At 39.9% G+C, this 23,679-nt stretch overlaps 1 protein-coding gene across 1 annotated transcript in view; it reads right to left on the bottom strand.

Annotated features, from left to right (window-relative positions):
• p2rx5 (purinergic receptor P2X, ligand-gated ion channel, 5) overlaps positions 1–19,170 on the bottom strand; it is a 31,785-nt gene extending 12,615 nt beyond the window's left edge. Inside the window, exons 1-7 of the mRNA XM_060913110.1 lie at positions 19,037–19,170; positions 6,856–7,006; positions 5,459–5,530; positions 4,868–4,943; positions 4,329–4,413; positions 4,156–4,236; positions 1,104–1,245 (exon numbers count right to left, since the gene is read on the bottom strand). Coding sequence (XP_060769093.1) covers positions 1,104–1,245; positions 4,156–4,236; positions 4,329–4,413; positions 4,868–4,943; positions 5,459–5,530; positions 6,856–7,006; positions 19,037–19,170 — 741 coding nt within the window. The remainder of the gene's footprint in view (positions 1–1,103; positions 1,246–4,155; positions 4,237–4,328; positions 4,414–4,867; positions 4,944–5,458; positions 5,531–6,855; positions 7,007–19,036) is intronic.
• Between the last annotated feature and the right edge of the window lie 4,509 nt (positions 19,171–23,679).

Raw genomic sequence — 23,679 nt, 5'->3', positions numbered from 1 at the left:
ACAGGGTGGTATAGTGGTTAGCGCTGTCGCCTCACAGCAAGAAGGTCCGGGTTCGAGCCCCGTGGCCGGCGAGGGCCTTTCTGTGCGGAGTTTGCATGTTCTCCCCGTGTCCGCGTGGGTTTCCTCCGGGTGCTCCGGTTTCCCCCACAGTCCAAAGACATGCAGGTTAGGTTAACTGGTGACTCTAAATTGACCGTAGGTGTGAATGTGAGTGTGAATGGTTGTCTGTGTCTATGTGTCAGCCCTGTGATGACCTGGCGACTTGTCCAGGGTGTACCCCGCCTCTCGCCCGTAGTCAGCTGGGATAGGCTCCAGCTTGCCTGCGACCCTGTAGAACAGGATAAAGCGGCTAGAGATAATGAGATGAGATGAAAAAGTATAACCGTTGATACAATGAAGCTTTCTGTATGGAAATTTAATGTTTCATTTGACATGTTTGAAAGGAGTCTCTAGAGTCTGCGCTTTGCAACTGAAATAAAGCTGTTCAAAATGGAGAATGTTGCCCTTTATTGTTTCTCTGTAACTTGAGAAGCTGTGGGGTTTTGTTTGTTTGTTTGTTTGTTTGTTTGTTTGTTTGTTTGTTTGTTTGTTTTTGTCTTATTAACTGCAATAGAGGGAAAGAAGAGGCTGGTGAAGGAATGTTTATAGCTGTTATAATGTAAAAGAGAACACAAACTAACTTGTTTTAGAGACTTTCTACCACATTAAATTATAAAACATTATCAAGTACAAAATAATATTTGTTAATAAATAAACAGCCATAGCCAAAATACTGTGGTATAAAAAAGGAACAGAAACACTTCATGATGTGCTGTTGTAGGGTGCGAACTCCACAATAACTCTACTTCATATCAAGCTGCATCACACCACCCTGTTGTTGATTATTTTCCTATAACTACACACACCCCAAATGGGTTTTTTTCCACATAACAACTGCTCAAAAGTTCCTCTGTGGCCATAACTAATAAATGTACAAAAGGAGCTCATCATGACATCAGTTCTTCCCTAATTATATCCTTCCTCAAAGCAACATCCTAATCACTACTGGGCTCTGAGACATTATAAATATATTACAACTACATAATGATATAAGTGGCACTCGCCTTGACAGCCATTTCTTGGAAGCTTTGACCGGTCCACTTGACTAGATCTCCCACTCGGAAGATGGGGCAATATGGATGGTGGATTTTGTCATAGGTGCATGACTTCAGATATGTGTGGTTGGTGAAGGAGAGAACATTGGATCTTGAAAGAAAGAAAGAAAGAAAGAAAGAAAGAAAGAAAGAAAGAAAGAAAGAAAGAAAGAAAACAGAAACATTTACATGAGACTGGAACAATGGAGCCTCATTTATAAAATAATGCATAATAAAACATTAAAATCTTATGTACAGTGGTGCTTGAAAGTTTGTGAACCCTTTAGAATTTTCTATATTTCTGCATAAATATGACCTAAAACATCATCAGATTTTCACACAAGTCCTAAAAGTAGATAAAGAGAACCCAGTTCAACAAATGAGACAAAAATATTATACTTGGTCATTTATTTATTGAGGAAAATGATCCAATATTACATATCTGTGAGTGGCAAAAGTATGTGAACCTTTGCTTTCAGTATCTGGTGTGACCTCCTTGTGCAGCAATAACTGCAACTAAACGTTTCCGGTAACTGTTGATCAGTCCTGCACACCGGCTTGGAGGAATTTTAGCCCATTCCTCCGTACAGAACAGCTTCAACTCTGGGATGTTGGTGGGTTTCCTCACATGAACTGCTCGCTTCAGGTCCTTCCACAACATTTCGATTAGGTTAAGGTCAGGACTTTGACTTAGCCATTCCAAAACATTAACTTTATTCTTCTTTAACCATTCTTTGGTAGAACGACTTGTGTGCTTAGGGTCGTTGTCTTGCTGCATGACCCACCTTCTCTTGAGATTCAGTTCATGGACAGATGTTCTGACATTTTCCTTTAGAATTCGCTGGTATAATTCAGAATTCATTGTTTCATCAATGATGGCAAGCCGTCCTGGCCCAGATGCAGCAAAACAGGCCCAAACCATGATACTACCACCACCATGTTTCACAGATGGGATAAGATTCTTATGCTGGAATGCAGTGTTTTCCTTTCTCCATACATAATGCTTCTCATTTAAACCAAAATAGTTCTATTTTGGTCTCATCCATCCACAAAACATTTTTCAAATAGCCTTCTGGCTTGTCCATGTGATCTTTAGCAAACTGCAGACGAGCAGCAATGTTCTTTTTGGAGAGCAGTGGCTTTCTCCTTGCAACCCTGCCATGCACACCATTGTTGTTCAGTGTTCTCCTGATGGTGGACTCATGAACATTAACATTAGCCAATGTGAGAGAGGCCTTCAGTTGCTTAGAAGTTACCCTGGGGTCCTTTGTGGCCTTACCGACTATTACACGCCTTGCTCTTGGAGTGATCTTTGTTGGTCGACCACTCCTGGGGAGGGTAACAATGGTCTTGAATTTACTCCATTTGTACACAATCTGTCTGACTGTGGATTGGTGGAGTCCAAACTCTTTAGAGATGGTTTTGTAACCTTTTCCAGCCTGATGAGCATCAACAACGCTTTTTCTGAGGTCCTCAGAAATCTCCTTTGTTCGTGCCATGATACACTTCCACAAACACGTGTTGTGAAGATCATACTTTGATAGATCCCTGTTCTTTAAATAAAACAGGGTGCCCACTCACACCTGATTGTCATCCCATTGATTGAAAACACCTGACTCTAATTTCACTTTCAAATTAACTGCTAATCCTAGAGGTTCACATACTTTTGCCACTCACAGACATGTAATACTGGATAATTTTCCTCAATAAATAAATGGCAAAGTATAATATTTTTGTCTCATTTGTTTAACTGGGTTCTCTTTATCTACTTTTAGGACTTGTGTGAAAATCTGATGACGTTTTAGATCATATTTATGCAGAAATATAGAAAATTCTAAAGGGTTCACAGACTTTCAAGCACCACTATATATCCACTGAACAAACATAATGTTGTGATTGTCAATCCCTACAGCAGCATTCTGTACAAAAATGCATATCAGAGTCTTTAAAAAAAAAGCCTAATAAATGTACCAGGAAGAATTTGGATACCTAGGTTTTCTTAGGTTAAAGAACACTAGATAACTAGATAACGCTAGTTACGAATTCATTACATACACTTCTAGGCTAGTTAGGTAACAACAGCAACTGAAACCTATGACTTGGGAAGAAATGCAAATAGTATGACTTTGAATGTTTACAAGTTGAAAAAAGATGCCACTTCCTGTGTGAGGTGAAAAGGTGATAGAAAAAACAGTCCCAGTGTTTAGTCCCAGTGCTAAGAGCAACTGACAAGCTGTCTCTGTGTTCCTTTTACTCTGTGTGTGTGTACAAATAGAGTCTTTATGCACAAGATAATCTCATCCCAAGCACAGCACTGTGTTTTGGTCTATCTGCATATTCCCCCTTTTGTGAAGCCTCATGATGTACATGACACACACATGCTGAAAATATGTTGTCATACACCAAGGGTAAGATAGAGCAGACATCCTGGACTGGGCTCTCATCTCATCTCATCTCATTATCTCTAGCTGCTTTATCCTGTTCTACAGGGTCACAGGCAAGCTGGAGCCTATCCCAGCTGACTACAGGCGAAAGGCGGGGTACACCCTGGACAAGTCGCCAGGTCATCACAGGGCTGACACATAGACACAGACAACCATTCACACTCACATTCACACCTACGGTCAATTTAGAGTCACCAGTTAACCTAACCTGCATGTCTTTGGACTGTGGGGGAAACCGGAGCACCCGGAGGAAACCCACGCGGACACGGGGAGAACATGCAAACTCCGTACAGAAAGGCCCTCGCCGGCCACGGGGCTCGAACCCGGACCTTCTTGCTGTGAGGCGACAGCGCTAACCACTACACCACCGTGGGACTGGGCTCTGTCTTTAGAAAAATATCCTATGTATTCATACAAGTATTAAGCAAATATTGTATACTATGCAATATATTTACCCAATAGCATTAAAGTGAATCTTCTGAGGTTTCAGGTGACTTAAGTCACATTCAACACTTGTGAAACTAAAGTGTTGTTTTTCAGTTGAGAAACACACGAATAGAAACTACACTATGGCTTACTTGGAGAAGTTGAACTTCGGAAACCTGATGAAGTTCCGAATATAGACAGTGAAGTTTTCTGCTTTTCCCAGCAATGGTACCCTAAATATCACACCATAACCATGACTCATTTGTCACAGAATAAATTCCAAGGGCAGATGGTATGATGGTGTAAGATGCTGTTTTTTTCCTACATTGGTGTGTGACTGCATTCAACCGGACACCAGGCATGAATTTCACATGTGCCTGTCTCATTCATACAGCGTCCCGTCTTGAACCCTAAGCCAAGACAAAGTGCAAATTAAACATTCATTTTAATGTAAATGACTCTTTTCCTGATCTACTATTTGCTCATATGGATTGGTCTTATGTGCTTTGCAAACGTCTTTGTTAACAATTAATGATCTTCTTTCTGATTTCAGTTTGTACGCTTGAATTTTGTTTCAATTCGTATGCTTGGTATGGACTGTTAGGTTTCTTTACGTCCTTGTTTCTTTGAAGCTAAATTTCAAATGCTTTATGATTCTCAGACACAGCTTATTTACTTACTATGCAAAGCTATAAATATATAAATGACAAATCTGAAGCTGGAACAATCAATTATTATGTCTACACGTTTGAGTTTGCATTTAAATACTATATATTATCAACTTGTACAACTTTTCTTAACCATAAATCCCATGATAAACTGAACGATACAGGCATGTTTAGTAAGTACAATCATTCCTCTTACCATGACCTGCTATAACAGCACTTCCCTGTGTGCAATCATCATCGTGAGAACAGACACCATCAGGGACATTTGGACACTGAAAGCATTAAAATGAACATGCAAATTACTCCAGAGCTCACCATGTACAATGAACCAGACATTAAAAGAAAAGCTAAACTGGTATCAAGCAGTTAAAACAGAACCTTCCTCTCCCTCTGTATCCAACACTGACGTGACCTTGAGCAAGGCACCTAACCCCATCTGCTCCCTGGGCTCTGTAGCATAACTGCCCACTGCTCTGGGTTTGTGTGTGTGTGTGTGCTCATTGCTCACTTGTGTGTGCATGTTCACTGCTTCTGATGGGTTAAATGCAGAGGAGGAATTTCGTTGTGCTTGAGTGTGCATGTGACAAAAATAAAGGTTTCTTCTTCTTTAAAAAACAACTATCCTTCCGTGGTGGTGATTTTTCATTTTCAGTCATAATATTCACCCACGGAAAGCGAGCCTGTATTTTTGTGTACACAAGTTATTTTCTATTCAGCATGTGCCAGTGGTGTTCAAAATACATTTTACTAGTAAAATACATTCAAATATGGTGCGCAGGATTCTTACCTCAGCGCAGAAACCCAGCGTTTGTTTTGGAGTCTCGATTAAATTTGTTACAATAAAGAGGACGTTATCCCCCTTGATAAAAACAAATAAAAATGAACAAACAATATCTTTTAAATATAGAAATGTAATGCATCATTTAAAAGACATATTATTAGGATATACATAAGCAATTAGTAATCAATCCTATAACTAAAACATGACTGAAAAGAAAACTCAGAAAAAATAATAACTTTACACTTTAAAATTTTACATTTTGGTGATTTTAAAATGCTAGAGAAGAGAGTTAGACAGTTAGAAATGGCAACATTGTTCCTACTGTTTATGTGGAAGTGTAAAGATAATAATATAAATCCCTGACCCTCTCTTTAAGCGTCAATAATTTTAGAGCTGAATTAAACCCTTCTGAACTTCCTGTGTACTTGTGTACATTTATTCCTTATTGCGTTTTACCTGGGGTTATGATGATACTCACATATAACGTCTTATTTCATTTTATTTTTTTAAGACTTCTTTGTTTGATATTTAATTTTACATTTCTATGTGCATTTCTGAATGGATGATGCTGTACTTCTTTTAAATGAACGGTTTTCCTGTAAGGACGATAAACAGGAAGTCTTCTGTATCAGCGGTAAGGGGAAAGAGGCAATTTTTTTTCTTTTACTTTCTGATTGAATGAACCTTGTATTATGTTTGTCTCTGAATGAGAAGATCCTAAACTAAAGCTCATAACTGTGCGTGAGTTCACTAACACAGACTTCATCTCATCTCATCTCATTATCTCTAGCCACCTTATCCTGTTCTACAGGGTCGCAGGCAAGCTGGAGCCTATCCCAGCTGACTACAGGTGAAAGGCGGGGTACACCCTGGACAAGTCGCCAGGTCATCACAGGGCTGACACATAGACACAGACAACCATTCACACTCACATTCACACCTACGGTCAATTTAGAGTCACCAGTTAACCTAACCTGCATGTCTTTGGACTGTGGGGGAAACCGGAGCACCCGGAGGAAACCCACGCGGACACGGGGAGAACATGCAAACTCCGCACAGAAAGGCCCTCACCGGCCACAGGGCTCGAACCCGGAGCTTCTTGCTGTGAGGCGACAGCACTAACCACTACACCACCGTGACACAGACTTCATATGGTGGAAATTGAAAATGTTCATATGGATCAACTACGCTAGTGGATATAAGGATCAGAAAATAACTTCATCCACAGCTGTCTTTGTCATGTTATGGCATTTATAATTATAATATACATTTATTTATTTATTTATTTATTTATTTATTTAAAATCGTGTCTGCCTAGGGATGGTGACTGTGTGCTTTTAATTTCATTCAAATCTCAAAAGCTTTGCATTACTCCCACCAATCAAATTGAGCAGCGCACCTACCTGAGAAGGTATGGCATAATCTTCGGCACCCCATACATTCAGCCCAAGTTCTGAGGTGTTAATGAGAGCAACACCTTTAAGCTTTGTAAACACCGAGCTTTGGACTACCTCTTCTTTCTCTTGGTAGCCTTTCTTCCATATGAAGACCCACCTACAAAAATAAGTGTTGCAGATAAAGCACTCCAGGAAAGAAACAGTTGAAGATGAATATTAATGCTTCTTTTATTTAGTTGCAGAAAATCCACAGATAGAAAATGATTTACAACTCAACTCTAATGAAACCATATTGCAGGCATGATATGGCTTTACAGTTTGGCCAACTGTTGGTCACAAAAGTGACAAGTTTTATGAAGTGGTCGGTTGCGTATAAGACATTTTTGGACCAGCTTCAGATTTTGGTAGAGGTGGACAATAACTAAGTACATTTACTTGAGTACTGTACTTAAGTACACTTTTTGAGTACCTGTACTTGACTTGAGTATTATTTTTTTGGAAACTTATGACTTTAACTTCACTACATTTGAAAGGTAAATATTATACTTTTCACTCCACTACATTTCTATCAAGGTCCTCGTTACTATGAAGCAGCTTTGAAAGTGGACGTTTTTTTCTTTTCTTTTCTTTTCTTTTCTAAAACGTGATTGGTTTTTTCGCAGGTGACACTGAGACAACCGATCAGTAATCACTAGGGTCACGTCACGTCCAAAGACTGTATAAAATCAAGTTCAATGATTTCTCAGCAGCGTTATTTAACACGATCAGTTGATGGCAGAATGGAAGGAGGCGGTTCTTCTGGGGAACGCGCACACACCCATGGCTTTACCTAGAACCCATGTTTCAGTTTTCTGAAAGGAAGAAAGAGTCGTTTTGTTTTAAGTGTTTGCTGAAAACGAACCGCATCACGGCCTACAAAAACTCGCTATCCAACCTGCGAAAGCATATTGAGGGATTTAAACGTTTTATTCCAAGAGAAAGCTCACAACAAAGTTGTCTGTGTTTTTAGAGCTAGCGATAATGTTGCAAACGTAGCTATGCAGTCTGGTTAGTTAAATGACTTTCTATGGATTTGCCCACCAAGTTGCCATCGCCTTGTCCATGGCTAATGTTTACACATAGCTAGTTAACTTGGACACTGTTAGTTAGCATGTAAAGCGGAGTTACGCTAACATGAACCAGGGGCTTCAAAGTTTGGGAGAATAGCAGGGTACAAATAAGTTACAGCAGGGTGGAAAATGGTAAAATGTCTGCCAGCGGCAGACATAATGCATGCAAAGCGTGCAGGGATATAGATAGATAGATAGATAGATAGATAGATAGATAGATAGATAGATAGATAGATAGATAGATAGATAGATAGATAGATAGATATGCAAGTACGAATTTTTCATGGGGCGGGATGGTTTGGAACAGGCCATCTAAAATTGGGATAACATTTACCCGGGACGGGTATTTGAGGCGGGTCGTCTAGCTTAAGCTTGATTAGCGTTGTTACGCACGCCAGTGTTTCCCACAGAAATTTTGGAGACTATGGGGGAGGCGCGGGGGTTGTTTAAAATTGAGTGATATGTTAAATATTAAGTTATTACTGAAAAACTATTGATTAAAAAAACAGACACTGAGAAATGGTCCTATAAACAACTTTACCAATATAAAAGATTACCAGGACTACAAAAATGCAGAAAAATAGGCTTTACTTATCCAAATGCTCCTGTTGGTTCAAAAGTTAAAGTGCAGAGAACCTCACAGCACAACATGAAGTTACCTTAAAATAGAATATAAATGCCTCAGCTTTCATGTAAGAAAAAAAACTATTAATACTAGTACTGTGTGCAGGCAGTCTCTCCTGAAGACTAAATTAAACAATAATTATAAACTAATAAAATAAATGGCTCAGGCTTCATAGAAGAAAAAAACAATTTGAACAGAATCTCACAGTATGATGCTGAAGCTGCCTAAACAATGGAAAATAAAATACCATTTTGGCAAAAACGTTGGCATCCATTAATTTCTTGTATTAAGTAAAATATGTTGCCAGATACTGCTGACGTTTTACAGCCCAAAATATGTTCAAAACCCGCCAAAATGCACTTAAAACTGCCCAAATTGGGCGGGAAAACGCGCAATCTGGCAACACAGGCGGCAGTAATGGCTGCACTCGTGTCGAGGATGTAAACACAGTTGATGCGGCAACGGACATACATGACATAGTGGATGTAATTTACGTTCACAACTTTTTTTGCTGTCAGAAATATTTAATATTAAATTTTGTGACTCGACTGACAATAGCCAGCGGCATAACAAGCCATAGCCGGAGATTTGCCGCCGGTGACCGGCTACTTTTGAGACCGCTGATGAACAATGTTAACTTATCTGAAGTCCTTTCAGAAATATGTTTTAGCATAACGTTGTCAAATAAACAGAATGGAGAAATCTTTCTTTTCTAGTAGCGTTAGCTACCCAGTATGATTTCGAGTTTGAAAAGAGTTTGCTAGCATGTCAGGTGGAGTTTCACTGACTAGCTAGCTTGACGTTAAACCACCATGATGGCACAGCATGCGTTCATTTCGTGAATCCAGTCGGTTTTGTAAGCGTTGTGGCAATAATACAACGGAAAACTGTTGAATGATAAGTAGATATTTATGACCAACATGTTATAGCAATACAACAGCAATATAGTTATACAAAACTAAAGTAGTATAATTTTTTATTAACTTTTTTTTAATCAACCTGCTGATGCTAGCTGACCGCGAGTTGGCCTAGTGGTTAGCGTGTCTGCCTCTCAACCAGGAGATTGTGAGTTCTACTCACGGTCGGGTCATACCAAAGACCATCATAAAAATGGCACCTACTTGCAAAGCACACTGCAATACAGACGCGAGTGGGGAAGTCAAACTCTCGTGGTTACCAGAGGACTAGCCCCCCACTGTAACCCTAGCTGTATAGGCGAGAGGCCGAGGGCTATCGAAACGGAGATCGGTGCCACACCCATATGCCTTAAAGAGTTGGTTAGTACTGGGACAGGAGACTGCCTGGGAAGACCAGATTCTGGCGTGAGAAGGACTTTGACTTGACTTGCTGATGCTAGCTAGTTCACAAATGTAGCTTGGTAGGCAACATTTAATCTTCTGTTGGCAATACATCTCGTCTAAAAAATACCATATGTATAGCAATTTTACTCTTTTAAAATCAGGGCAAAATAAGATGGTGTTTATCACAGCAGCCTTCTCCACTCAACGATCAAATTATTAGAAACACCATGTTGCCAGTTTGAAAGAATTACCTCCTCTAAAGTTGAATTTAATCACACATTTGGAAAAAATGCGTATATATATATATAATTTTGCTTAAAAAAAATCAGGGCTTTGAACCAGAATTTTTTCCTATTGGTTCGTTCTGAACAGAAACGGAATTTTAACGTTTCCGGTTTTGGGTTCCACCATTAAATAGACGTTCCCGAACCGGTTAGAACAAAAAAATTTCATTCCCGGAACGGTTAATTACGTTCCCTGTCAGCTGTTTAACAAATGGCTATAAAGTTATGTCTCTGTCTCATCCAGCTTAAGCCAAATGTAGGCTAATTCTATTACAACCTTCATTAAATAAGACAAGAAATAATTCAAAACAATTATTATTTCAAATGTTGGCGATTTGGATTCTCAGTAAGTCTTCCCATCTACACAAACATCGCGCAACCCCCCCCCCCCCCCCCCAAAAAAAAAAAAACAAAAACACCAGTCTAAATCAGGACAACCATCACATAACAATAACTATAAACATTTTATATCAACTATTTTAACTAAATGGGCTATAATAAATAAGCCTGCAGGCAGCCACGGCGGGCTGCCTCAGAAAAGTAACCATTCAATGACACAACTGAAAGCCTGCAGCCACGGCGGGCTGCCTCAGAAAAGTAACCATTTGTCCTACCTTAAAACTCGTTTTGCATTTTCTGCCTCCTTTTTTGTATTTTCAACCCTCCGTTTATTTTCTTTCCTTTTCTGAAAACCCGATTTGTGTCCAGACATTTTGTTCTGCTACCAACGAACTAACTCGTCAGGTCTCGTCTCTCGAGCCCGCGATGATTCCCGTGGGAAGGGCAACAACTGATACATTTTTACAAACAGCCAATAGGGAGGTTGCATCGTTCAGGCTCTTCTTTGCTCAGACAGTAATGCCTAAACACGTGGAGACGTGATAATAGTCCACCTTCCCGCTCTCTCCATTCAGTCAGCGAACGTCACACAGGAAGTGAACCCCAGCGGGTCATAGAAACTTGCGCAGGAGAAGAATGGCTTTTTTATTTGTAGGCTACGGAAACTTTGAGGAACGAAATAAAAACCGGTATTAACCGGTTACCATTATTTTTAATAAGCGTTTCTGTTCCGGAACATAAAAAATAATAAAGTTTCTGGTTTCGTTTCTGTTCCATGTGAAATAGAAAAAGTTCCCGGTTTTCGTTTTCGTTCCTTGAACCGGTTCAAAGCCCTGAAAAAAATAGGGTGCCTAAGACTTTTGCACAGTACTGTGTTTATATCAGGGTTCTCCACGAGGGGTTTTAGAGGTGCGGGCCACCCCCCTTTCTGTGATTCCCGCCCCCGTTTAATTTCTGCCGCCCCTTTACAAAAGGAAGAGACTTCCCTTTGTTTTCTTTGTGACAGATAGCCTTTCTCTGTTGGAGTACCGACAACGCGACAACACCCGAGTGTGAAACTCATTGTGTGTAAGAGCGAGCAGCCCCTTCCCCACCCTCGCACTGCGCTTAGAGACACAGAAAGGCACACAGAAAGGGCAGTATTTGCTCAGAGTGCACCCTCCAAACAACGGGGATTTACATGAAATCGAAAGGAGATATTCACAAAATTATTTTACATTGAGTGCCACAAGGCTCTCCTGAACACTTTGATGTAATTTTTTGTCTGTAGTGTAAAAAATGAGGACGCTAGAGCGAGTTAAAAACGAGTGACTTTTCTGATTTTGCAGTACAAGCGCTGCCATGTTTATAATGGGAGTCTATGGGGAAGCGCGCCTGACCTCCCCTTACTTTCAGGCTTCTCATTTAAAAACTGTAGGGGTAATCGATAAGGGTCACTAATCTGTAGGTCGTTTATTTTAGACATATATCTAGTTATCTGTTCATTAGAAAAATGAGCCGTGTAGTCCGTCGGTTGAAATTGATCCATTTTGTACACGAGTGCAACAATATTCAGCTGTGTTGTTGACCAACAAGATGGCGGCTGTTTACATTCCAGCCGGGATTCGGTCACGTGACTGCAAGAGGTCTATAAAACCGTATTAACTATACGCTGACTGGAAAAAATAATTTTTTTAGAGAGTAAAGTACATTGAAATGATGATGTTTTAACTATAGTTAAAACATCTTTTCAATGTACTTTACTCTCTAAAAAAAATTATTTTATCCAGTGGTGCCTGCAATTACATTTCCATTTCAAACAATGTCAGCTTTTGTGGAGCAGTGTGAATATAGTTAATACAAAAACTTTTCTGTACTTTTCTGTTCTTTTTTTGTAGTTTGCTAAATAAAAAAATATTTGTTCCAGTTCCATTTCAAACAGTGTGTCTGAATATGATGTGTAAGTGTGTAATGTTTGATGTGTGATGTGTTTTGTACCAGTCCAATTGGTTCCTCTATTCTAAATGATTAATATTTGAGAGTATTTTATGCAAATTTTATGCAAATGAGTACAAGCAAATTTATGCAAATGTGTTTCAAGGTGATCCAATATATATATATATATATATATATATCATCTCATTATCTCTAGCCGCTTTATCCTTCTACAGGGTCGCAGGCAAGCTGGAGCCTATCCCAGCTGACTACGGGTGAAAGGCGGGGTACACCCTGGACAAGTCGCCAGGTCATCACAGGGCTGACACATAGACACAGACCACCATTCACACTCACATTCACACCTACGGTCAATTTTAGAGTCACCAGTTAACCTAACCTGCATGTCTTTGGACTGTGGGGGAAACCGGAGCACCCGGAGGAAACCCACGTGGACACGGGGAGAACATGCAAACTCCACACAGAAAGGCCCTCGCCGGCCCCGGGGCTCGAACCCAGGACCTTCTTGCTGTGAGGCGACAGCGCTAACCACTACACCACCGTGCCGCATATATATATATTTTTTTTTTTTTATTTTTTTTTATTTTTTATTTTTTTTTTTTTAAGTATGCACGTTTCTAAAGATACCTGGATGGTACTTCAGTGATAAGGAATGGTACAGTTTAGTAGCCTATCAATCAGCTGGTTTATCCCTGAGGGATAAATTAAAATTTTGTCAAGCTGCATTGGAATATTGTTCATTATTTATAAACTGCCTTATGACTGTTCATATAAAGATGCTTTAGACATGGCCAATCTACAGACACTTGAACACCGACTTTCATGCCATTCCTTGTCCTTCGTCTCTGTGGCCCAAACTACATAAAGGAAGTCTTTCAAATACAACAAAGCCGTTATAATTTAAGAGGGGGTAACTTCAGACTAGCACAACCAACATCGCACAGCAAATAGACTCACGGATCATTTACCTATCTGGTGATTCGTATGTGAAACAATCTCCCCACAGAACTGAGACATCTTGATTCTCTAATCAAGTTCAAAATCACCATAAAGAAAACGAATCATACTAGTGGCACATTGTGCGAATGTAATATTTGTGATCAACAAAGTTAAGTTGCATTTAGTTATATTCTCGATTTAACAACAATTACATTTTTTTAATTTTAATATGTCTTATATAAGACCTCTTTGATATAATGATATGTATTTGATATTTACCTATTATAGTAGTTTAATGCTTGTTTTTTTATATTCTTAATGTAGATCTTTTATTAGTTTGAATGTATTTGTCATGAGTCTTTGACTCATTGTACATATCGAAGATAAATAAAGCTTGATTGATTGATTGATTGATTGATTGATTGATTGATTGATTGATTGATATACAAATAAAATTGAATTGAACAATTCCCTTTTTTTCTGAGCGTGGATTTGACTGGTCTCTTAAATTGAATCCAAACCTCACGAACTCAAAAATAAGATATAGATCATGTCTTCTTGGACTTAAAGGAGAACTGAAGTCATTTTTAAACTGGCTTTATTTCCTAATTAACGTGTTATTCAATTATGTTTTCGGTTTTATTAACCTTATATCGTGACTCATATTGGCATATTATATTACACTTATCGGCCTTTTCGGTTTTTAGCCATGTTGAATGTAGTTCGTTTGGTCCATGGCAGGTGTCGCTTATCTGCGCGATCTTCATGAGACTTGTGCGAGACTTCAAACGTGATGTGTCAGTGCCACCATTTTGAAAACTGTTTACACAGCGGCCAGGTCACAATATCATTCCAATTTAGATTAATTTCGAGATTTGCCAGCTTCATCAGTGATGGAGATTATTCCATACGACTTCAAACCAACGTGGAGTAGAGAAGAGTTGGAAAGACGACAGGATAAGGATAAGGATGAGTCCGTCGTGCTGGTATTTATGTCATTACTGTCGCACAATTAAAACATGCCAGATCAGGCAGTTGGTGGGTTTTCAAAATAATAAATACATGCATGTATTTTTGTAATAAATACATATTATACTGAGCACATAATCCTCACTAAGGTTTCGGACAACACTACAAAATGGCGTCCCCACTATATAGTACCCTATACAGTGAGTAGGGAGCGATTTCGGACACAGGGAAAACTTCCGGCTTGATTACGTCAGCATTCAAAGGAGGGCGCGCGCGTCTTTTGACAACGTTGGCAGATGTTGGTCACTTTGATTTCCGCTGTACATTTTACTTCAGTCCTACGACGTCTCGCACAGGTCTCAACGAATCTCGTTTACGGCCATTGCTTTGACATATGGACTGATATATTACAGAGCATATTTCAAACACTCATAACTTGATATTGCAGTGGCAAAACAGCTATCAGAAATGCATTCCTACATTTTATAAAATGAGAGAGAATTTTGATAATAAAAAAATTTGCCTCCTTTAATGTGTGTGTCGGTGCAAAGTTCAGGAAGAGAAAGCTCTACTGAAATGATAAACTGTAGACCAATTATTTCAGATTTGTAAAGAATGTTCCTGAAATAAATCAGATCTGGTTTGGTTGTTAGATTGAAAGTAATAAAAAATGACTTTAAAATAATATAGGCAGTAATGTGTGCGTGTTTGTGTGTGGCTTTTTTTTATCTTCTATTACAGTTTTTATTACTTATTACATTTTTATATCGTATTTTATATAATATCCATAGAGTATTTATATAGTATTTTTATACAGTATTTTCATATAGATTTGATTGGATTTTCTGGATGAAGAGCCAAAATTGTATTTGGAAAGACGGAAATAAACCATCATTATTATTATCCATCCATCCCTTATCTTTAGCCACTTATCCTGTTCTCCAGGGTTGCAGGCAAGCTGGAGCCTATCCCAGCTGACTATGGGCGAGAGACAGGGTACACCCTGGACAAGTTGCCAGGTCATCGCAGGGCTGACACAGAGACAAACAACCATTCACACCTACAGTCAATTTAGAGCCACCAATTAGCCTAACCTGCATGTCTTTGGGGGAAACCAGAGCACCCAGAGGAAATCCATGCGAATGCAAGGAGAACATGCAAACTCCACACAGAAAGGCCCTCACCAGCCACTGGGCTCGAACCCAGGACCTTCTTGCTGTGAAGCAACAGTACTAACCATTACACCACCGTGTCACCTCTGGCACATCCATACAATTTTAAATACAATACCTACAATTAAAAACAGTTTGTTTATATTGCATTTATTTAATTCCTGGGCTTCCATCTGTAACAGGGAGTGATGTTGCATCCCATTAATACATTTTACAATAGGTTATTAGATTCTAATAAAATAGATGAGCCAAAAGAGTTGGGGATCTTTTTTTAATGGTCCCCAACTTGTTACAAACATGAAGTCGCCAGGTTATCGCAGGGCTAACACACAGACACAAACAACCATTCACACTCACGGTCAATTTAGAGACACCAGTTAGCCTAACCTGCATGCCTTTGGTGGAAACCCACGCAGACACAGCACGCAAACTCCACACAGAAAGGCCCTCGCCAGCCACTGGGCTCGAACCCAGGACCTTCTTGCTGTGAAGCAACAGTACTAACCACTACGTCACCTGTGCACTGCAAAACCCAATAAGGTCACTGAGCTCAAAAATTTTATTGAAACCGATTACGTAAAAATTTTTGAGGTAAGTAACTTAAATTTTTTAAGGTAAGATTTCTTAAAAATTACAATTAAGTGTAACTATAGTGTAATTTTTAAGAAATCTTACCTTAAAAAATTTAAGTTACTTACCTCAAAAATTTTTACGTAATCGGTTTCAATAAAATTTTTGAGCTCAGTGACCTTATCGGGTTTTACAGTGTGGCACATCCATACAGTTTTAAATACAATACCCACAATTAAAAACACTTTGTTTATATTGCATTTATTTAATTCCTGGGCTTCCATCTGTAACAGGGAGTGATGTTGCATCCCATTAATACACTTTACAGTAGATTATTAGATCCTAATAAAATAGATGAGCCAAGAGTTGGGGATCTTTTTTTAATGGTCCCTGACTTGTTACAAGCATGAAGTCACACAAACAACCATTCACAGTCAATTTAGAGCCACCAATTAGCCTAACCTGCATGTCTTTGGGGGAAACCAGAGCACCTGGACAGCATTCAAACTCCACACAGAAAGGCCCTCGCTAACCACTGAGCTCAAACCCAGGACTTTCTTGCTGTGAGGCGACAGTACTAGCCACTGTGCCACTTATTATTATGATTTAGTTGTATGAGTTAAATATGTTTACTTTCTCAAACTTTGACGAATTTAATTTGGGCATGTGCAATAATTTACTTTCACTTGAAAACGTCCTGTCTGCCTTGGATCCTTTGTCTTTTTGATCGAATAAGCTTTTGATCCACAATCTATTTGGAGTTTTAGTATAATTTCCCAGGACATTGTGAACTCCTGGTGTAAGCTCCTACACCACTCTGACACTATACACTTATTTTTAACAGTTTACTAAAGGGTTGTTTTATAATCAGGGTACGCAAGCTAAAAATCACATTTAACGCTTATTATCTTCAATATCAAAAGGCTTAACTAAATAAACTTGGTTGTTTATTGTAGCCCTGTGATAGCTCTATTTACCATGCAAAAAATAATTTGGTGATAACGTTATTTTTGGTGAATGTATGGCAATATGTGTCATATTTAGCAAAATTACTCGTGTCATTTAGAAAAAGTGCTTTTTTGACCACAGGTAGCTCCAAAAGGGATGCACTTAAATCATTCTTTATACCATAAAACACATATTTGGTTCCATATCATTGGAAACATAGTTAAGTTTTAATGTTGAATGCCAGTAAGTTTTCAGACTATTTTGATCAAATTAGTATGTAATTGTGTCAAAAAAATGTCCTCTCTGAGACAGCGAATTTTTCAATATAAACTAACATATCTAAAATGATTATTTTCATCCTAAAATGTGGTCAAGATATTGGGACATAAATATTAGAGACAACTAACACAAAGCTTACAGCCTTATATTTAAAAGCACTATGGAAGTAGTGGATTCTGAATTGTCAAAAAAAAAAAAAAGTCCTCCCCGAGAATCACTTCATTTGTTTCTCCCAGCCCTGCTTAAAGCTACACTTAATTTACTTAGAAAAAAAACCTAAATAGTTCATGAACATGCTATAACATTAGGTGAATGTTATGGACTACTAACAATTTCTTAACTGTTGGAATTTTATTTCTATCAGCTATTTTTTGACAAGGAGTCTTTGATAACATTTTTGCTACTTTTCTTTATCTTATAGATAGCAGATTACACAAAACTACCATACACATACACTACCGTTCAAAAGTTTGGGGTCACCCAGACAAGTTTGTGTTTTCCATGAAAAGTCACACTTTTATTTACCACCATAAGTTGTAAAATGAATAGAAAATATAGTCAAGACATTTTTCTGGCCATTTTGAGCATTTAATCGACCCCACAAATGTGATGCTCCAGAAACTCAATCTGCTCAAAGGAAGGTCAGTTTTATAGCTTCTCTAAAGAGCTCAACTGTTTTCAGCTGTGCTAACATGATTGTACAAGGGTTTTCTAATCATCCATTAGCCTTCTGAGGCAATGAGCAAACACATTGTACCATTAGAACACTGGAGTGATAGTTGCTGGAAATGGGCCTCTATACACCTATGGAGATATTGCACCAAAAACCAGACATTTAGTAGAATTTAGCTAGAATAGTCATTTACCAGGGGCGACACGGTGGTGTAGTGCTTAGCGCTGTCGCCTCACAGCAAGAAGCTCCAGGTTCGAGCCCCGTGGCCGGCAAGGGCCTTTCTGTGCGGAGTTTGCATGTTCTCCCCGTGTCCACGTGGGTTTCCTCCGGGTGCTCCGGTTTCCCCCACAGTCCAAAGACATGCAGGTTAGGTTAACTGGTGACTCTAAATTGACCGTAGGTGTGAATGTGAGTGTGAATGGTTGTCTGTGTCAGCCCTGTGATGACCTGGCGACTTGTCCAGGGTGTACCCCACCTTTCGCCCGTAGTCAGCTGGGATAGGCTCCAGCTTGCCTGCGACCCTGTAGGACAGGATAAAGCGGCTAGAGATTATGAGATGAGATGAGTCATTTACCACATTAGCAATGTATTTCTGATTAGTTTAAAGTGATCTTCGTTGAAAAGAACAGTGCTTTTCTTTCAAAAATAAGGAAATTTCAACTTTTGAACGGTAGTGTATGTCAAAAAATGACCTGAAATCTGTTCTTTAACTTGTCCTTCACTTAAAAACTGGTACAAGAACCAGTTTGAATCAATTTGAATTTTGGACCCCAAACTTTGTATCCTGATTGTAAAACAACTCTAAAGCAACATCAGACAAATGGAAAAGCTGCTCATGCATGGATCTGGTCAGAATGAAACCTGCACTGAGTGTCTACAAATAGTCCCTGAGCTCAGCATGGTGTCCTGGCACTTCTTCAAGCCTCAGCACTGGCACACATGACCCCAGGCTGTGATTCTCCTCCTCATGCAGCAGAATGAGAGCTGGGTTTACTGGGCGCAATAACCTTCACAACCACTCCGACTGCTCTCATGTTCACATACCCGATCAGGTATCCGATCACTGCGAGCTGAAAGAGTCGGAATAACACTCCTATCTTCGTGTTTCTCGCGACGAAGAATTTCTCCGTCTTGTAGTCGAAAACCGAGGAGAGGAACTGACAGCAGCCGGTTGCCATGTCTGCGGCCGCTAACTCGGCTAGACTGCGCGTGAGCCGCTGTCAACCAAGCGCGCGCCTTCAGTGACTGTGGACGTGTGCGACACTCCTGTGTGTGTGTGTGTGTGTGTGTAAAGGACACGGGAAGTGGTGGTGCTGTGAGCTGAGGTACGTTACGACAGGGGTTCTCAACATTTTCTGCTCTGAGCCCCACCTATTCATACTTGGGGCCCATTAAAAAAGATCCCCAACTCTTTTGGCTCATCTATTTTATTAGGATCTAATAACCTAGTGTATTAATGGGATGCAACATCACTCCCTGTTACAGATGGAAGCCCAGGAATTAAAACTGTATGGATGTGCCGGTGGTGTAGTGGTTAGCGCTGTCGCCTCACAGCAAGGAGGTCCTGGGTTCGAGCCCAATGGCGGACGAGGGCCTTTCTGTGTGGAGTTTGCATGTTCTCCCCGTGTCCGCGTGGGTTTCCTCCGGGTGCTCCGGTTTCCCCCACAGTCCAAAGACATGCAGGTTAGGTTAACTGGTGACTCTAAATTGACCGTAGGTGTGAATGTGAGTGTGAATGGTTGTCTGTGTCTATGTGTCAGCCCTGTGATGACCTGGCGACTTGTCCAGGGTGTACCCCGCCTTTCGCCCGTGGTCAGCTGGGATAGGCTTCAGCTTGCCTGCAACCCTGTAGAACAGGATAAAGCGGCTAGAGATTATGAGATGAGATAAACTGGTTTTAATTGTAGGTATTGTATTTAAAACTGTATGGATGTGCCGGTGGTGTAGTGGTTAGCGTTGTCGCCTCACAGCAAGGAGGTCCTGGGTTCGAGCCCAATGGCCGATGAGGGCCTTTCTGTGTGGAGTTTGCATGTTCTCCCCATGTCTGCATGGGTTTCCTCCGGGTGCTCCGGTTTCCCCTACAGTCCAAAGACATGCAGGTTAGGTTAACTGGTGACTCTAAATTGACCGTAGGTGTGAATGTGAGTGTGAATGATTGTTTGTGTCTATGTGTCAGCCCTGTGATGACCTGGTGACTTGTCCAGGGTGTACCCCGCCTTTCGCCCGTAGTCAGCTGGGATAGGCTCCAGCTTGCCTGCGACCCTGTAGAACAGGATAAAGCGGCTAGATATTATGAGATGAGATAAACAAACTGTTTTTAATTGTAGGTATTGTATTTAAAACTGTATGGATGTGCCGGCGGTGTAGTGGTTAGCGCTGTCGCCTCACAGCAAGGAGGTCCTGGGTTCGAGCCCAATGGCCGACGAGGGCCTTTCTGTGTGGAGTTTGCATGTTCTCCCCGTGTCCGCGTGGGTTTCCTCCGGGTGCTCCGGTTTCCCCTACAGTCCAAAGACATGCAGGTTAGGCTAATTGGTGACTCTAAATTGACCGTAGGTGTGAATGTGAGTGTGAATGGTTGTCTGTGTCTATGTGTCAGCCCTGTGATGACCTGGCGACTTGTATAAAGAAAAATATACATGCTACACAGTGTGTGAAATGGTTAAATAATATTGGCTGGTGTTGAGTGGTATATCAGACATATTCCATTCAGCTAGCATGATAGTGAAGTCGATAGATGAATCGAAGACGAGTTCAATATCATGCTAGCTGAATGGAATATATCTGATATACCATGAAAAAAATCCAGCCAATATTATTATTATACAACCCCGATTCCAAAAAAGTTGGGACAAAGTACAAATTGTAAATAAAAAGAGAATGCAGTGATGTGGAAGTTTCAAAATTCCATATTTTATTCAGAATAGAACATAGATGACATATCAAATGTTTAAACTGAGAAAATGTATCATTTAAAGCGAAAAATTAGGTGATTTTAAATTTCATGACAACAACACATCTCAAAAAAGTTGGGACAAGGCCATGTTTCCCACTGTGAGACATTCCCTTTTCTCTTTACAACAGTCTGTAAACGTCTGGGGACTGAGGAGACAAGTTGCTCAAGTTTAGGGATAGGAATGTTAACCCATTCTTGTCTAATGTAGGATTCTAGTTATTCAACTGTCTTAGGTCTTTTTTGTCGTATCTTCCGTTTTATGATGCGCCAAATGTTTTCTATGGGTGAAAGATCTGCAGTGCAGGCTGGCCAGTTCAGTACCCGGACCCTTCTTCTACGCAGCCATGATGCTGTAATTGATGCAGTATGTGGTTTGGCATTGTCATGGTGGAAAATGCAAGGTCTTCCCTGAAAGAGACGTCGTCTGGATGGGAGCATATGTTGCTCTAGAACCTGGATATACCTTTCAACATTGATGGTGTCTTTCCAGATGTGTAAGCTGCCCATGCCACACGCACTAATGCAACCCCATACCATCAGAGATGCAGGCTTCTGAACTGAGCGCTAATAACAACTTGGGTCGTCCTTCTCCTCTTTAGTCCGAATGACATGGCGTCCCTGATTTCCATAAAGAACTTCAAATATTGATTCGTCTGACCACAGAACAGTTTTCCACTTTGCCACAGTCCATTTTAAATGAGCCTTGGCCCAGAGAAGACGTCTGCGCTTCTGGATCATGTTTAGATATGGCTTCTTCTTTGAACTATAGAGATTTAGCTGGCAACGGCGGATGGCACGGTGAATTGTGTTCACAGATAATGTTCTCTGGAAATATTCCCGAGCCCATTTTGTGATTTCCAATACAGAAGCATGCCTGTATGTGATGCAGTGCCATCTAAGGGCCCGAAGATCACGGGCACCCAGTATGGTTTTCCGGCCTTGACCCTTACGCACAGAGATTCTTCCAGATTCTCTGAATCTTTTGATGATATTATGCACTGTAGATGATGATATGTTCAAACTCTTTGCAATTTTACACTGTCGAACTCCTTTCTGATATTGCTCCACTATTTGTCGGCGCAGAATTGGGGGGATTGGTGATCCTCTTCCCATCTTTACTTCTGAGAGCCAATCATACTTTTTATACCCAGTCATGTTAATGACCTATTGCCAATTGACCTAATGAGTTGCAATTTGGTCCTCCAGCTGTTCCATTTTTGTACCTTTAACTTTTCCAGCCTCTTATTGCCCCGTCCCAACTTTTTTAAGATGTGTTGCTGTCATGAAATTTCAAAATGTCTCACTTTCGACATTTGATATGTTGTCTATGTTCTATTGTGAATACAATATCAGTTTTTGAGATTTGTAAATTATTGCATTCCGTTTTTATTTACAATTTGTACTTTGTCCCAACTTTTTTGGAATTGGGGTTGTATATACCCATCCATGCATCCATTATCTGTAGCTGCTTATCCTGTCCTACAGGGTCTCTGGCAAGCTGGATCCTATCCCAGCTGACTATGGGCAAGAGGCAGGGTACACCCTGGACAAGTCGCCAGGTTATCGCAGGACTGACACAGAGACAACCAACCATTCACACTCACACCTACGGTCAATTTAGAGCTACCAATTAACCTAACCTGACTGTGGGGGGAAACTGGAGCACCCGGAGGAAACCCTCGCAGACATGGGGAGAACATGCAAACTCCACACAGAAAGGCCCTCGCCGGCCACTGGGCTTGAACCCAGGACCTTCTTGCTGTGAGGCAACAGTGCTAACCACACCGTGCTGCCTGTGTGTGTATATATGTGAGAGACACACAGACACGTTTTGACTTGTAAAGTTTCATATGTAAACTAATGTTCCTAAATGGAGTTTTTAAATTGAATTTTTTAAAGTTTTAAAAAAATCTTTTGGGTTTTACAGCAGCTGGCATCCAGTGTTGCCATTGTGTGTAATTAATATATATATATATAAATAAATTTGTATTGTGTAACAGAACAGAGGTCACAAAAAAAGGATTTAAAAAAGAATAATCATAGGTGGTTAACAAAAATTATTTATGCGTGTTAACAAGGATTATAACTTAAAGAGCAAGAGACTTGGACATAGTTTCACATAAATCATTTATGGACTGATTTACTTCCGACAGCACCTTTAAGGATGTTAAATAATTTCATTTTTAAAACAAGCTAAAGAGGGTTTACTGTTCTATTTATTCTGATGTATATGGTATTTACCCAAAATGATAAAGATGGTAAACCTTGACAAACCATCCATATAAATCAAAACCCAAGTCTTATTAAATGAAGGATTTTTGATCCAAAGATTTACCCAGCCATAAATCTCTCTCCAAAATTGCATTGTGACCTGGCAAGACAAAAATAAATGTTCACTAGTTTCAGGCTCTGTCAGACAGAACCCACAAGGGTCAACTTCAAAACGGAATCTTTTCCTTAAGGTTTCAGCAGCTGGATAAATATTGTTCAATATTTTAAACTGAATTTCTTTCACATGGGGTGAAATTGGCCAGCTAAGATAACTACAGTGTATTTCATGTTTACTTTTTTTTAAAGTAGGGAATAACTTCTATTTTAAAACACTTCCAATTACTTTATTACATTTTCTTCACCAGTTTCAACTTCACCCATTTTCAAGTCATGCAGTTTGACCAACACATTTGAATATTCAAGAAATTTTTTTTATTGTGAATCTTAAGGGAGGAGGAATAGC

Source organism: Neoarius graeffei, chromosome 28 (assembly GCF_027579695.1).
Source record: "Neoarius graeffei isolate fNeoGra1 chromosome 28, fNeoGra1.pri, whole genome shotgun sequence".
NCBI lineage: Eukaryota > Metazoa > Chordata > Actinopteri > Siluriformes > Ariidae > Neoarius > Neoarius graeffei.
This window is presented reverse-complemented; position numbering and strand designations above follow the sequence as displayed.